This window comes from Mesitornis unicolor, unplaced genomic scaffold, assembly GCF_000695765.1.
Source record: "Mesitornis unicolor isolate BGI_N332 unplaced genomic scaffold, ASM69576v1 scaffold9658, whole genome shotgun sequence".
In the NCBI taxonomy this organism is placed as follows: domain Eukaryota; kingdom Metazoa; phylum Chordata; class Aves; order Mesitornithiformes; family Mesitornithidae; genus Mesitornis; species Mesitornis unicolor.
Window position 1 is genome coordinate 36,414 of NW_010202538.1, and position 12,181 is coordinate 48,594.

Genomic DNA, 12,181 nt, shown 5'->3' on the forward strand with positions numbered 1-12,181 from the left:
CATGCCTCATCCATGCTCCCCATTAAGCTCACCGCAGACTAGGGCTGGGTATTCTGATATCCTTACCTAGAGCAGGACTCAGCAACCTGGTTCCTTACTTTAACTGTTTTGAAAATAGCGTTATTGCATGCACCTTGTTGGTGCCCACCTAAAGGAATATGTGTTTTACTTGGTACTATTTGTTTGTTCAGATCAAGGAAGATATTTCTGTCCCAAAGAATGGAGCACATCGGTTTGAGAGTAAAATAATGCTAATGTGTGCAGTTCAGTTTTCTTACAGTAATGATCTGTGGATACAAGTATTTAAACTATTTTCAGGAGAAGGCGATTGTACAGATTTGGGTATGCCTCCCTGTGAAATGCCAATGCCCATGGCTCTCTTTGTATCTCTCCCTGCCCCATTTCCTCCAACATTCTCTGTTTTGAAGCTGCCAGACTTTTGTTTGATCTTGCAGCCTTAACGTTTCTTTAATCTCACATTGTGCAGGAGTGTGTATATAAATAAACAAGGGAGGCATTTTGCAAGAGATTCATAACCTTCTTGCAAAGGTCTTTTAAATTATAACCTGAGAGGGTGGGTCATTGGTGGGGGGGTTGGGTGGAGCAGGATTTTTATTTGTTCCTGTAATTAGCCTTTGATGCAAGCTGAGAACAAATCTTTTTTCATCTTTGCAGATATCAGCTACTGACCATGTCAACGGAGTTCCAGGATGCTCACCTCGCAGAGGTGAAACCTCTGGTGGAGAAGGAGGAGGTAATTATTTTAAAGCTTCTTAGCTCTTATATTTTCAAATTCAGTTCTGACATCTCTTATGGAAGAAACAAGTACGAGAAACTGGAGATGGAATAAAAGTGTTGGGTTTTTTTAAATGCAAAACTGAGCTGTAATTATTTGGTCTTTCTCAGTCTTTGATTTTGCTTTTCCTTAGTGCTAACCTGGTGGTGACATTTTTTGTTTCCTAAGTAGTACCAGTCCTGGGTGTCTTTAGCTATTTTGAGTGATGCCAACTGGGCAATCTCATGTAGATCCATCCATACCTATAGACTTACCAATGTAGAGATACAAACTTTGCTCCATCAGCTGCCTTTTAAGGAGGTGTGGAGAGTGCCTTTGCTTTTCCTTTGGATATATGAGTCTGGAGGTATGACTGCCCCACCAAATCCTGTCTGCCTGCATTGAGCTATGAGCTACAGCCAAGCTGCTACAAGGTCTGCAGCTGGCTGGGTGTTCTTCCGGGGTTGCACTGTACGAACATCTTCAGCCTTTTTTTTGCTAGACCCTGCTGTAATTCTTCCCAGTTGTTTTTGCACCATTTTTCTCCAAAAATCTGCTCACAGTGTCTGGGTTCAGTAGTATTTTCATTCTGGTTTTCTTTTTTTTTTTTTTTTTGCATTCATCTGCTGCTTTCTTTCTTATTCCCTACCTCTTCTGTGTAAACACTTCAGAAAATAATTTCCACTTGTGACTGCAGTGAAATGCCTGGAGGAACTTTAAACACAGATCCTTTGCCAAGGGCATTGCATGAAAGCAGAGTTTGTTTGGATACCAGTGAATTTAGCACTCAAACTTTTCAAATACTAAGATCTCTTTTTAATGCCAGTATTGTTCAGAAGTAACAAAGAGAAGCAGATAATAAAGAGAAGTCCTATTGGTGCTGAAATACCTTTGCTTCAGAAGGTATCAGAAATATCTTAAAATACTGAAACTTCCTGGGTTTCTGTAGCACGGAGATCAAAAGTTGGTATCTTGACAATGAACCCTATATGCTTTTATTTACTATGGAACCTTAAGCTTTGTCTCTGTGGGGAAATGATCAGAGAGTTTTATTTCCTCTGTGGCCATTCTTGACACAGAGTGAAGGAAGTTACTGAATATATTTTGAGAAAGTGGACAAGATTGCCCTGAAGGACACTCAGCTCATACAAAGGTTAACAGTTGTATCCTGGCTTATTGTGCCTCGCTTTCTTCTACAGCTGAGTCTTCGTTCCTGAGCAGTGATGGAGCCTTATTTCATTTGCTGTCCAGACAGGTGCCATAGCTACTTATTCCTTTTAACTCTAGACTCCACTGGAACATCATGTATGAAACCAGCTATGTTTAAAAGATTGTGAGACCAACAGTATAGTAAGATTAAAACCCACCATATTTTTTAAACTTAAAGCTGCATAAAATGACTTCCACACACTCATTCAGCTCTTTAGACACCTGTCTGTATATACAAGACACTGTCTAATTGCCAGAAGATCATGGCTGTCATAATTATGAGTTGGACTGCAATGCCTCAAGGTGCATCATCTGAGATTATATTGCCCAAGACAGCATCTGTATTGCTTCTGATGTCTTCCACCCTCAATTTACCTGGGCTTCTGTGCCTGTGTGACCTCCCTGCCAGGATCTTAAGCTTTGCTTTTCATCTCAGTACTTCTTTTTCAAGATTTGGCTTCCCTGTAATACTCTGCAGGGTAACAAGTGTCAGTTTGACTGCTGTTCCCTCTGTATTCAGTCCTCTAGTGGACTGAAAGGAGATGACTGTAAGACACCTTTTTCTTTGAAGTTATGAGCCTCTTAAACTACTGGAGATGGGGAGGATGTCACCTTAGTCCTTTTCTGGTGTCCTTAGACATAGGAGCTTGTCAGTAATAGCAGTGGCTTGGTCACAGGCTGGAAAGGACCTCTCCATGACCAGCCAACCTCCCAAATATAACAAGGCCTATTTTTGGCTAGGATAAAACCCTTTTCACCTCTCACATTGTGTAACCAAATCCCAGTAATGACTGCTTAGCTGAGTTGCAAGCAGTTGGCGCATGCTTGAACAACAGCTTTCTGTCCTAGGCAGGACTGAAGCGGGCTGTTGGCTGTCCCATGGCTACAGTGAGCAATGGAGAGAAGTTCAGCATTTCACTGTTCTGACTTGTCCAGTGATTTAACCATAACTGAAGATGCACCAGCTTTTGTGCTGTATTTTGCTGATCTATTAACCTAGTATTTTACTGTTTTCATGTTCTCCATGAAGATTAGTGGGTAAAAGCTCTTGGGTGCGTTTTGATGCTCAGCAAGAGTTTTCATTGAATTAAGGGGGCAGGACAGAGCTCTCTGCTGCAGAACCAGTGGGTTAGAGCACATATGTCTCAGTGCAGATTTCTCTATCTGCAGAAGTTACCTGCATTAATGCTTTAAAATCTCTCCACAGGCTATCACCCGCCTCCTTCCAGACTTCGATGTTCAGGCAAGTAAAACTATTCTTCTCTCTCTTTTGTTTATTTTTTTAAATTTTGGTTAAAGGGAAATTGACATGAAATTTGAAAAAACAGCAAAAAGTTATCAGAAATGACTGGCTGCTCATCAGAAATACTGCTACTGTGGGAGAGGGGTCTGAATGGGCACTGATGTAATGATATGAAGGGGACTGCAGGAGGTCTTTTCAGGCCAAAGCTGAGAAAGTTTCATCCAAAAGAGGTGTCTGGGTTGCAAGCAGTTCTATTCTTGCTAAGAGAATGAGATTCTTCAGCTGTGGTAGTGAAAGCAATGTATTCCCTTCCGTCCCCTCATGGACAAACACTTTCCCCAGTTAATCTGCTTTCATTAGCCTTGTGCCTGCATTTCCTTGGAGGAAATGTCCCTCATCGATGTATCCCATTGTGCTGAAAGCTTCCAAAAATGCTTGAAGCCTGTGAGCAGTAGAAAGCACTAAGCAATCAATTTTTCCTCTATCAGGAGTGATGATAGTTTCTGCATGTTTATTTACAGCCAGAACATAATAGTTCATAAAGCGCACCACTAGGTCAAATGGTGTCTTTCTACTTTCTATGTGTGACTTTGTAATTCTCTTAGATCCTCTTGTATTTTATTTTATTGTCATTTGGACTTCTGACTGAGAAGTTTTTACTTGCTGGTTATTAAACTGAGACTACAGAAATTCACAGTTGTCAGAGTCAGGCTGGGCTGGACTGGATACAGAGACCAGCAAGCTTGTACATGCCTCACCAAAAAGACTGAGCAATGAATTCCCATCACTGAGGACAGGAAGGAGTATGTGTCGAGAAAAGAGGCTCAGCGGGTGTCTTATTTTTATCAAGGGGGTGTAGGGAGGGAGGTAGATTGTGCAGGAATAAGGAAAGCTGTTAAATTGCTCTAGTCTTCTGAATGTGCAGGCAGAGGTCCTTGGAGGAAGTAACCCTTCTGTACATTGTGGCATATTGGACTTTATTTGCACCTAGCTATATTTTTAGTCAATACTGTGTAAATTGGTTAAAAATCCAGCACAATCTCAGCAGTATTTTCCTGGTAATGAAGGGAGACAGTATCTGAAACATCCTTACCATGTTTCAATGGCTCTTATTTCTATAGTTAAACTGTAGTTCATGTTAATCCTGCATGTTCCCCTTCATCCTTTCTAATGATGAAAACCACTGCCTGAAGTCTTAATAAATGTAAGCTAAAGTTGTCACCATGCAGCTTCCTGCAGGACTGTGCACAGCATGGACAAAGCTTTCTGTTTGAGTCCAGATTGATCACTTGGTCTAAATAAATCTGAATCCCAGATTAAGTCTGCTAACAGCAATACTGCAACATTTTGATTAAGGATCCAGAAGTGACCCATATTTCATTTCTATTCTTGGAATAAATTTGCTTGGTTTGTAAACCATGTGTATATATAGATTTTTTTTTAACTTGCAAGATCAAATTCTCTAAGCTTCCCCCTACCTCTACTCCCCCTCCCATGGTTTGGATTAACTGTCACTAATCCAGACCAGTGGTTCTTGTCATTTAGCCCTGTTCTGCCAGCTCTTGCTTTTTAAATGATCTTTCTTTCTTGGAGTTTAATCTTTGGTTGTTCTAGTACAGGAAGGAAAAATGTGGAAGAACAGCATCAATTCATTATGTTAAGAACTGCCCCTTGGAAGGATGCTTAGCTTTAGTCCTTAAAACCACAAATAATCCTACCTATGTGTCTTTAAGTTCTTTTGTGTTTGACTTATGAAAGAGGTGGTTTGGAGCTGTTCAGAGAGCCTTGATTGCTTAATTCATTAGAGAAGTTTGTATGTGGCCATGGAGGATCCAGGGCACTTGGAACTGACATTGAGGCTCATGTGTGCTCCTAATGAGCAACCTGTCCCATGAGCCACAGTTGGGAAGAGGGTGGATCTTGCCAGGGAAGGTGATCAGCACTTCACAGGATGGAGGTCCTTATTTAATGCCTATGTATTCTCTGGAAGAAAGCTTTCATGGAGTTACTAGAAGATAGCCAAGGTAAAGAGATGGAAGAACTGACAGCTACAACTGTCAGTGCTGTATGTCTGTGGCACCAACTTGAAAATTTAAGTGAAGGCCCCATGCCTCCCAAGAAGTGGAGTATTCCTGAGACCAAACCTGTTTGAGCAGAATTAATGATAAACTGATGCAGAGCAGCATGCCCTGTGCTGCTTGATTTTTGGCCTAATGCCAAACACATTTTAATTGTATTTAATGTTTGATGTATTTGTCTGTTTTCTGGGTTGTAGCATTGGAGCCGATGGAGACCTGGCTCCTTGTCACCATATATTTTCTCTTAGCTTTATATTTTAGAAGTGAACAGTTTATTTCTTTCTCCATAACTAAGCAAAACTTTCTGAGCTGTGCAGCAGCGGTAGGTGGCAGAGATGAGTTTGTGCCTTGCAATTTGTGGCTTGTGGCCATCTATATCCACCAGCACACAAGAGCCACTTCTGCTTTTCCCCCTGCTGCCTGCAAGAGGAGAATGAAAGAGCTGTCTTGCAACAGGAGACAAATCGTCTGGTCCTTGTGGCGTGATGGGGTGGGTTTCCACTGGCATGGGTGGAGGCAGTTTAGGGCGTTGCAGTGTGTTAACATGGATTTCCTCATCTTTTTCAGTCCCTAAAGGAAAAGAGATAGAGGTGGTCATAGTTTTGTGCTTTTGTAGAGCAGTGTGACCCAGTGCTAATCAGACTAGGAAGAATTGCTAGGAAGAGCTATCACAATAATCTGCTTCAGTTCCTGCTCCAAAGTTTTTGTTACTGGCTTCCACCTTTGCAGAATTGCTTGCATTTACATCTAAAAACTTCTTAATGAACCCAGCACCCCACAACCTGAAGTGGGGAACCTTTTTTCTTAATTCTGCTAATGTAAAATAGAAGTCTTAACAAACAAAAAACAACCAAACAAAAAAATACACACACAAAAAAACCCCCTCCCAAGCATAAAATGAATTGAAATAACTGTTTTTAAGTAGAAAAACCTCAGGGGAAAAATGCTAAATATCTTCAGGACAAAGGGGTTTTGAAACCCAACATTGCAACACCTGCCACATTAAAAGCTCAAATATTTCTGATCTTCAAAATACTGAAAAAATTGTGAAGAATAGTGTTTGCTGGTATTATATATTAGATATTAAATTTTTAAAGTAATATGAACTTAAAATATACTGTCTCCTAGCAATTTAAAAATTTATTTAAATCCTCTTTAAAAGCTCTGAAGCTTTTACTTCAGTTTTGAGGCAAGAGAGGGAAGTGAATTTAACAAGCATAATATTATAAATTACAATAAAAGCATGAGATAATTGAGGATTAAGTATATTTGAAAGGTTTAAAATAATCTTGTTGGAATGCGGTATTTTACTTAAAATATAAAATACCATGGTTTTGCAAAATGTACAGTGTGTGTGTGTGGTTTTCCTTTCCAGATATCTAAAGCATTTTGGTTGCATATCCTATACTTCAGAAAACAACCTGTTTGGAAACACGTTCCTCAATCCATGTCTTCCTTAGCCAGTGTAGCGAGAGGAAGGAATAAATGAGTCCTCCTGTGTTATCAACTTACAGATTGTCTCTCCCTTCTAACCTCATGATAAAATGTCAAAAAATGTTACCAAAAAATCTGGTTTGGAGTGGATCAACTTCTTCAAACTAAGATAGCCTCTCTTAAATTCCACGTATCAAAAGTGTTTGTGTGTGTGCTTTTAGGGCACCGAGATAGGACTGCACCTCTGTTCAAGTGAGAGATGTGAACAGATGGTGTGTTTGCCTTTATCCTTCTATCGGATTAGTGTACCTTGGATTTTTTTTTCCAAGATAGTGTTTTAATACAAATCAGTTGGTGAAGAGCCTCTTACTATGATGTTGACGTTGATTGGGATGTGCTGCCATCTGTTTTCAGCGCTCTGCGTTTTGAAAACATCCATCCCTACATCACGTAGACAAATCTCTTGATCTTTAATAGGATCAATAGGGATGTGAAGTTGTTGGCTTGATGTCACTGAAGAAACCGGTTTGAATTGATTGGTATTTTCAGAGAATATTCACTGCTGAGAATTCATGCTAAAGGAAAAAAGCACAACCCTCATGAATTAGAGGAGTCTTACTGTGAAGAAAATGAGGAATTAAACCAATTGTCAAACTGACCGATTTATGCCAGTAATTACGAGTATGGTTGCCTGTCGCCTCTGAACTATTTTTAGTTGACACTGAGTTTGAACTAGACTCAGGCTGCTGGTTCCAGGAAAATTAGCTGTGGAGGTCAGTGGGCTGTGCAGGTTCAAGGGTCTGGCTTTATCCACCATGAATAGATTTTTTTTTTCTTTTGGGCACAAAGGAGGAAGTTCCCAAAACTTGAAAGGTGGTCCCTCCTAAGAAAACACATTCTAAGTTTTCAGTGCTGTTACTGGAAGGACCTAGCAATAAAAATCTGATTATACAAAATGCTTATTAGTCTCTAACTTGGGAGGAAATAATTTCTGTATTCCACACACAGCAGGAGATGTGTTACACATAAAGTTTTCTCTCATTGCCAAACTATCAATTTTTATGCTTTGTATTGATAATTATCCAAGTACAGAAGGTATAATGTGGAAAATATTAATTGCTATTATTATTAATTGCTATCTATTGCTACTGAAAATCTCTTCTGGTGTATTGTATAATTAGGATACCTACAATATCCTATTTTCTGCCAAAAATTAATCTTACAGTGATATTACTATGACTGATGTAGGAATACTTTAGACTAAGTGTTGCTTATCTACTTTGGAAAATGCTAAGTTTCAAGCATTTAAAGTCCTCATCTTTGTTATGGAGAATCATTCTGACTTATGCTAAGACTTCCAAGTCTTTTATGTCCTTCCTAGAAACTTTACTCCTGGCTTTTAGGAAATAACTTGCTTCTGATTTAAATTAGAGTGAATCTGGGATGCTCTAGCATTTGAGATAAGTTTAGTTTCATTTCAGGTTTTGTTGTCGTAACCTAACAGAAACAGCAACAGGAAAGACTCTGCTAATTCCCAGGTTTTAAATTTGGCACTTTTGTATGTTGTGTGGCAGAGACTTAGTTCATCTTTGATGTCTGAGCTCTGTTGAGTACGTACTTCCCCTGGCCAAACCTGACTCAAATCCTATTTAGGAATGACGTCCTCGTGAATTAGGCTGTTTTGGTTTTTCTAGCTGCGTATTATAGGAGTCATAAGCCTACGCAGGGTAGCAGCTTGTCTATATAACCCAGTTTCCTACTTGGACAAAGTAGAAACCAGCTACTGTCCTCTGTCTGACTTGCTGGATTTATCATCCTGTTTTGCCTAAAGATGGTGCTGGATGTGGAAGATACAGCTTACCTGCTAAATAATGCAGTGAGTATGCAGGGGGATGAATCTCTAAGGAGGCGTAAAAGCTGAGTATTAGTGTTTCGGCGGAGTGTAGTCAGATAAATAGCGGTGATACTCAGTTCGCCTGGTTGTACAAGTGTGGGGGGGGATCTTGATTCATTTCTGTAATTGTAACTTAAAACTGATGCAGATATTTAATTGCAAGGATTGGTGGAGTGGTGTTGCCTAGCATCCTTATTTTCAACAAAACGCATGATGTATTTCATGTATCAAATTACCAAGCTGAAGTTTAGATTGAATTAATACTGCAAATGTCTGAAGAGCTTCTGGGTTTTGCTCTGTAAAGGTTTTTTGCATAGGCTATATGCACCTGATTTCTACAGCATAATTTGTAATAGATTTGGATTTAACTTGGACTTTGCCTCTGGGCATTACAACACAGAGCAAGTCAGGCAAGCCTGGCAGCAGCACCGTACTGAATGGCATGGAAATCTGTGTCCTGCACGGTACATAAAATATTCTGAGGAAATGCTAAGACTGGTTATTAACTATATACTGCCTTGACTGTTATGTGAGCATCATTGTACTGTCATAGAAAACTGTTGTTCTGTGGTTCCCTTTATATATCTTTACAAACTAATAAATTGTTTATACTCATCTGAACTTCAGATGCAAAAGAAAGTGTTCACTAAATTGCAAATTGGGTTGTACCAGCATGCACATTTAGCTTACATAGACGTCCAATAAGTAAAAGATGGAAATCGGGAGGTCTTTGATTTGCTAACAAAGGTGTCTTTAGCTTTAAGATAATGAAGCAGTACAAACTCCAGTTATGTCAAATAATAACAGTAGGCTTCTTAGAGCTCTGGTAATCACCACAACAACGTTGTGGATACACTACTCTATAGCAAACTTCAGGCAGTTGGGTATATGCTAAGGTCTGTACTTAGCAAACCATAAAGCTAACGCATGTGGCTATTGCATTTATTGGGGAAGGCTGCTGTAATCACAAGGCCCCACAGTGTGATAAGTCTTTCTGGCAAATATAGGCTACTTAATACTGCATTCTTTGGAGAACAGTTATTTGCTGAGGTAAAGTCCTTTTCCTCGAAGACTGAGTATTTTTTCTTGGCAAATTGCGCTTTTCAAATGTCGACAGTCACGGTTGTAAACTGTTGTTTAGGTGTCGTTGTCAAACTTTCTCCTTTTTTTCCCCTTATATTGCCTTTTAATAAGGTTAAACACTATTTAACCATTCCCTCAGCATCTGGTTAGAGCTAGCAGCGCAAGTGTGTCTGTAGTTGTCTGTGGACTGGAGTAGGTAACAGTCAGACGTAAAACGTTAGCAGGGAGCCCACATCATGGGGAGCAGAAGGATGCATTAGCACAGGAATTGCAGAGACCCCTGGTGCTGCGGGCAGACCCTGGGATGGGGCAGCGTCCTGGTCAGACAGATCTGCTGCAGCGGGTGTTTAGAGGAGCACTTGGACAAACCCCTGACAGATTCCTCCTGTTCACCTCCAGGAGCAAGATGTGGAGACTATGCATGGCTCGGTCCATGTCACCATGTGTGGGTCTCCAAGGGGGAACCGACCAGCTATCCTCACCTACCATGACATTGGGCTGAATCGTAAGTAGACCTTTTATTTAATCGCACAGACACGTCCTGGTTCCTTAATGCAACTGCTGTAATCAAAGGTGTGGAAGCAGCGATGGTTAAGAAACCATCTCTGGGTCCTTGCTTGTTTATGTGCATTGCAATGTGTTAGATGGTACCTACTTCATATCTTACAGCAAGTTTAATTCCCAGATTTTCTTTCCATCCTCCCAAAGTAGATAACTGGAATATTTTGCTTAAAGGAACAAAAGATCTCTAGTAGCTCATAGTAACGGTGTATAAATGCTGTAGAAACATCTGCAGGGATGGCTGGGGGTGTATTGCCAGCAGGATTGACACCAACATTGCTGGTGCTTTGGCTGAGGTTCCTGACTGATAACCAGTCTTATGCTGCCGTGGAATTATATGAATTACACATCAAATCAAGATGATGAAATGAGTGCTGGCCTTGTATCCTTAGCCAGTATTTAAAAAAAATAACTTTAAGTGCCTTTTATCTTATCTGTCAGGTCCAAGAATATAATGACCTACTATCCGGATCTGCTCTAATTTGTTCTTTTCACTAGTGCTTTTTGTTTCACACAAGTTACTGTTTCTTAATATTTATATTTTAAAACACCTGCAGATCTTTGAAGTCTGGCTTTTGCTGGGGACAGATATTACTCATAAGAAAAAAAAAATCTGTTTTCTTGCCTGTTTTTAGTGGCACTGTTGTACTTTAGTTTGAATTTTCAGTGGATCAGAGCAGAGCTTAATCTGGGTCCCATCTTTGAATAAGACTTTTTTTGTTTCTAGAGTTACAAAGTCTATCTTTATGATAAATAAACTTTCTCTTCCTTTGAAAGAGGAAGAACATTTTCCCAAAATTGCATATTCTCCTAAAGCTGATTTTTGCTAAAAATGTCTTATATTCTACAGTGATTTTTGCTTGTACGTTGCAGTGTAAGTTCACAGAATCACAGAATCGCTCGGTTGGAAAAGACCTCTGAGATCATCATGTCCAACCATTCCTGTCTACCCACTAAACCATATCCTTAAGTACCTCATCTACCTGCTTTTTAAATACATCCAGGGATGGTGACTCCAGAAACATATACAGAATATTGAACTGTTTCTTTGGGCATCTCAAATGCAGTGCTAGAGAATTCATGCTTTCCATTCTTACAGGAGGAAAACATGCTAACTCTCTCTCCATGTTAATATTGCTTAAAAATCAGAAATCAAATAATTTCAAAGTTGGGAGCCTAAATACAGCATTGAATATCCCAGAAAGACGCTTTTGTTTTGAGCTGCCTGCAGCAGCCACTCATGTAATGTTCATCTTGTAATATCTGGGCAAAAGCACAAGTCACGATCTCAGCCTTGGATACCTTTTTCCTCCATCTGTTTTGACACAATCCAAAGAAAAATGACTGGACAAGTAAATGGATAATTTAATCTAAGCCAAAACCAGGGATGAATATTTCTGACTGCACTTTATTAGTATTTTAACTTTGCATAAAGAATATTTTATTGAGATTTTTGAGTACCAAGCAGATACTTCTGGTGGGTACCAAAATAACACAGATTTAACGTGTTTTAGTTGGCAATGAGGGAAGGAGCTGCTCAGGTTTTTTGCTTCAAGGGATTAAAGAAAGTTGGCACAGGTTGCTTTGTGGCAGGGCTTCACTGGTTTTTCCTCCTCAGAAATAAAGGGTTGTCACTTTTCCCAGGCTGTAACATAACTCACTTGATTGAACCAACTTTTCATTTAACTGCAAGACAGGTTCATAAATTATTCTATTATAGCTGCAAACTTACTATTCCCCCCCAGCTTAATTATTCCATATTTTCTTTTCCGCCTCAAGATAAAACTTGCTTCAATCCTCTCTTCAACTTTGAGGATATGCAGGAGATCACCCAGCACTTTGCAGTCTGCCATGTGGATGCCCCTGGTCAGCAGGATGGAGCACCATCTTTCCAGGCTGGGTGG

The 12,181-nt window shown here is 39.8% G+C and overlaps 1 protein-coding gene across 1 annotated transcript in view; it reads left to right on the forward strand.

Moving 5' to 3' along the window:
- The first annotated feature begins 677 nt into the window (after positions 1–677).
- LOC104545321 (protein NDRG1-like) overlaps positions 678–12,181 on the forward strand; it is a 13,531-nt gene continuing 2,027 nt past the window's right edge. The window contains exons 1-4 of the mRNA XM_010190428.1: positions 678–754; positions 3,192–3,227; positions 10,116–10,221; positions 12,057–12,177. Of these exons, the coding sequence (XP_010188730.1) occupies positions 692–754; positions 3,192–3,227; positions 10,116–10,221; positions 12,057–12,177 (326 nt within the window). The 5' untranslated portion in view covers positions 678–691. The remainder of the gene's footprint in view (positions 755–3,191; positions 3,228–10,115; positions 10,222–12,056; positions 12,178–12,181) is intronic.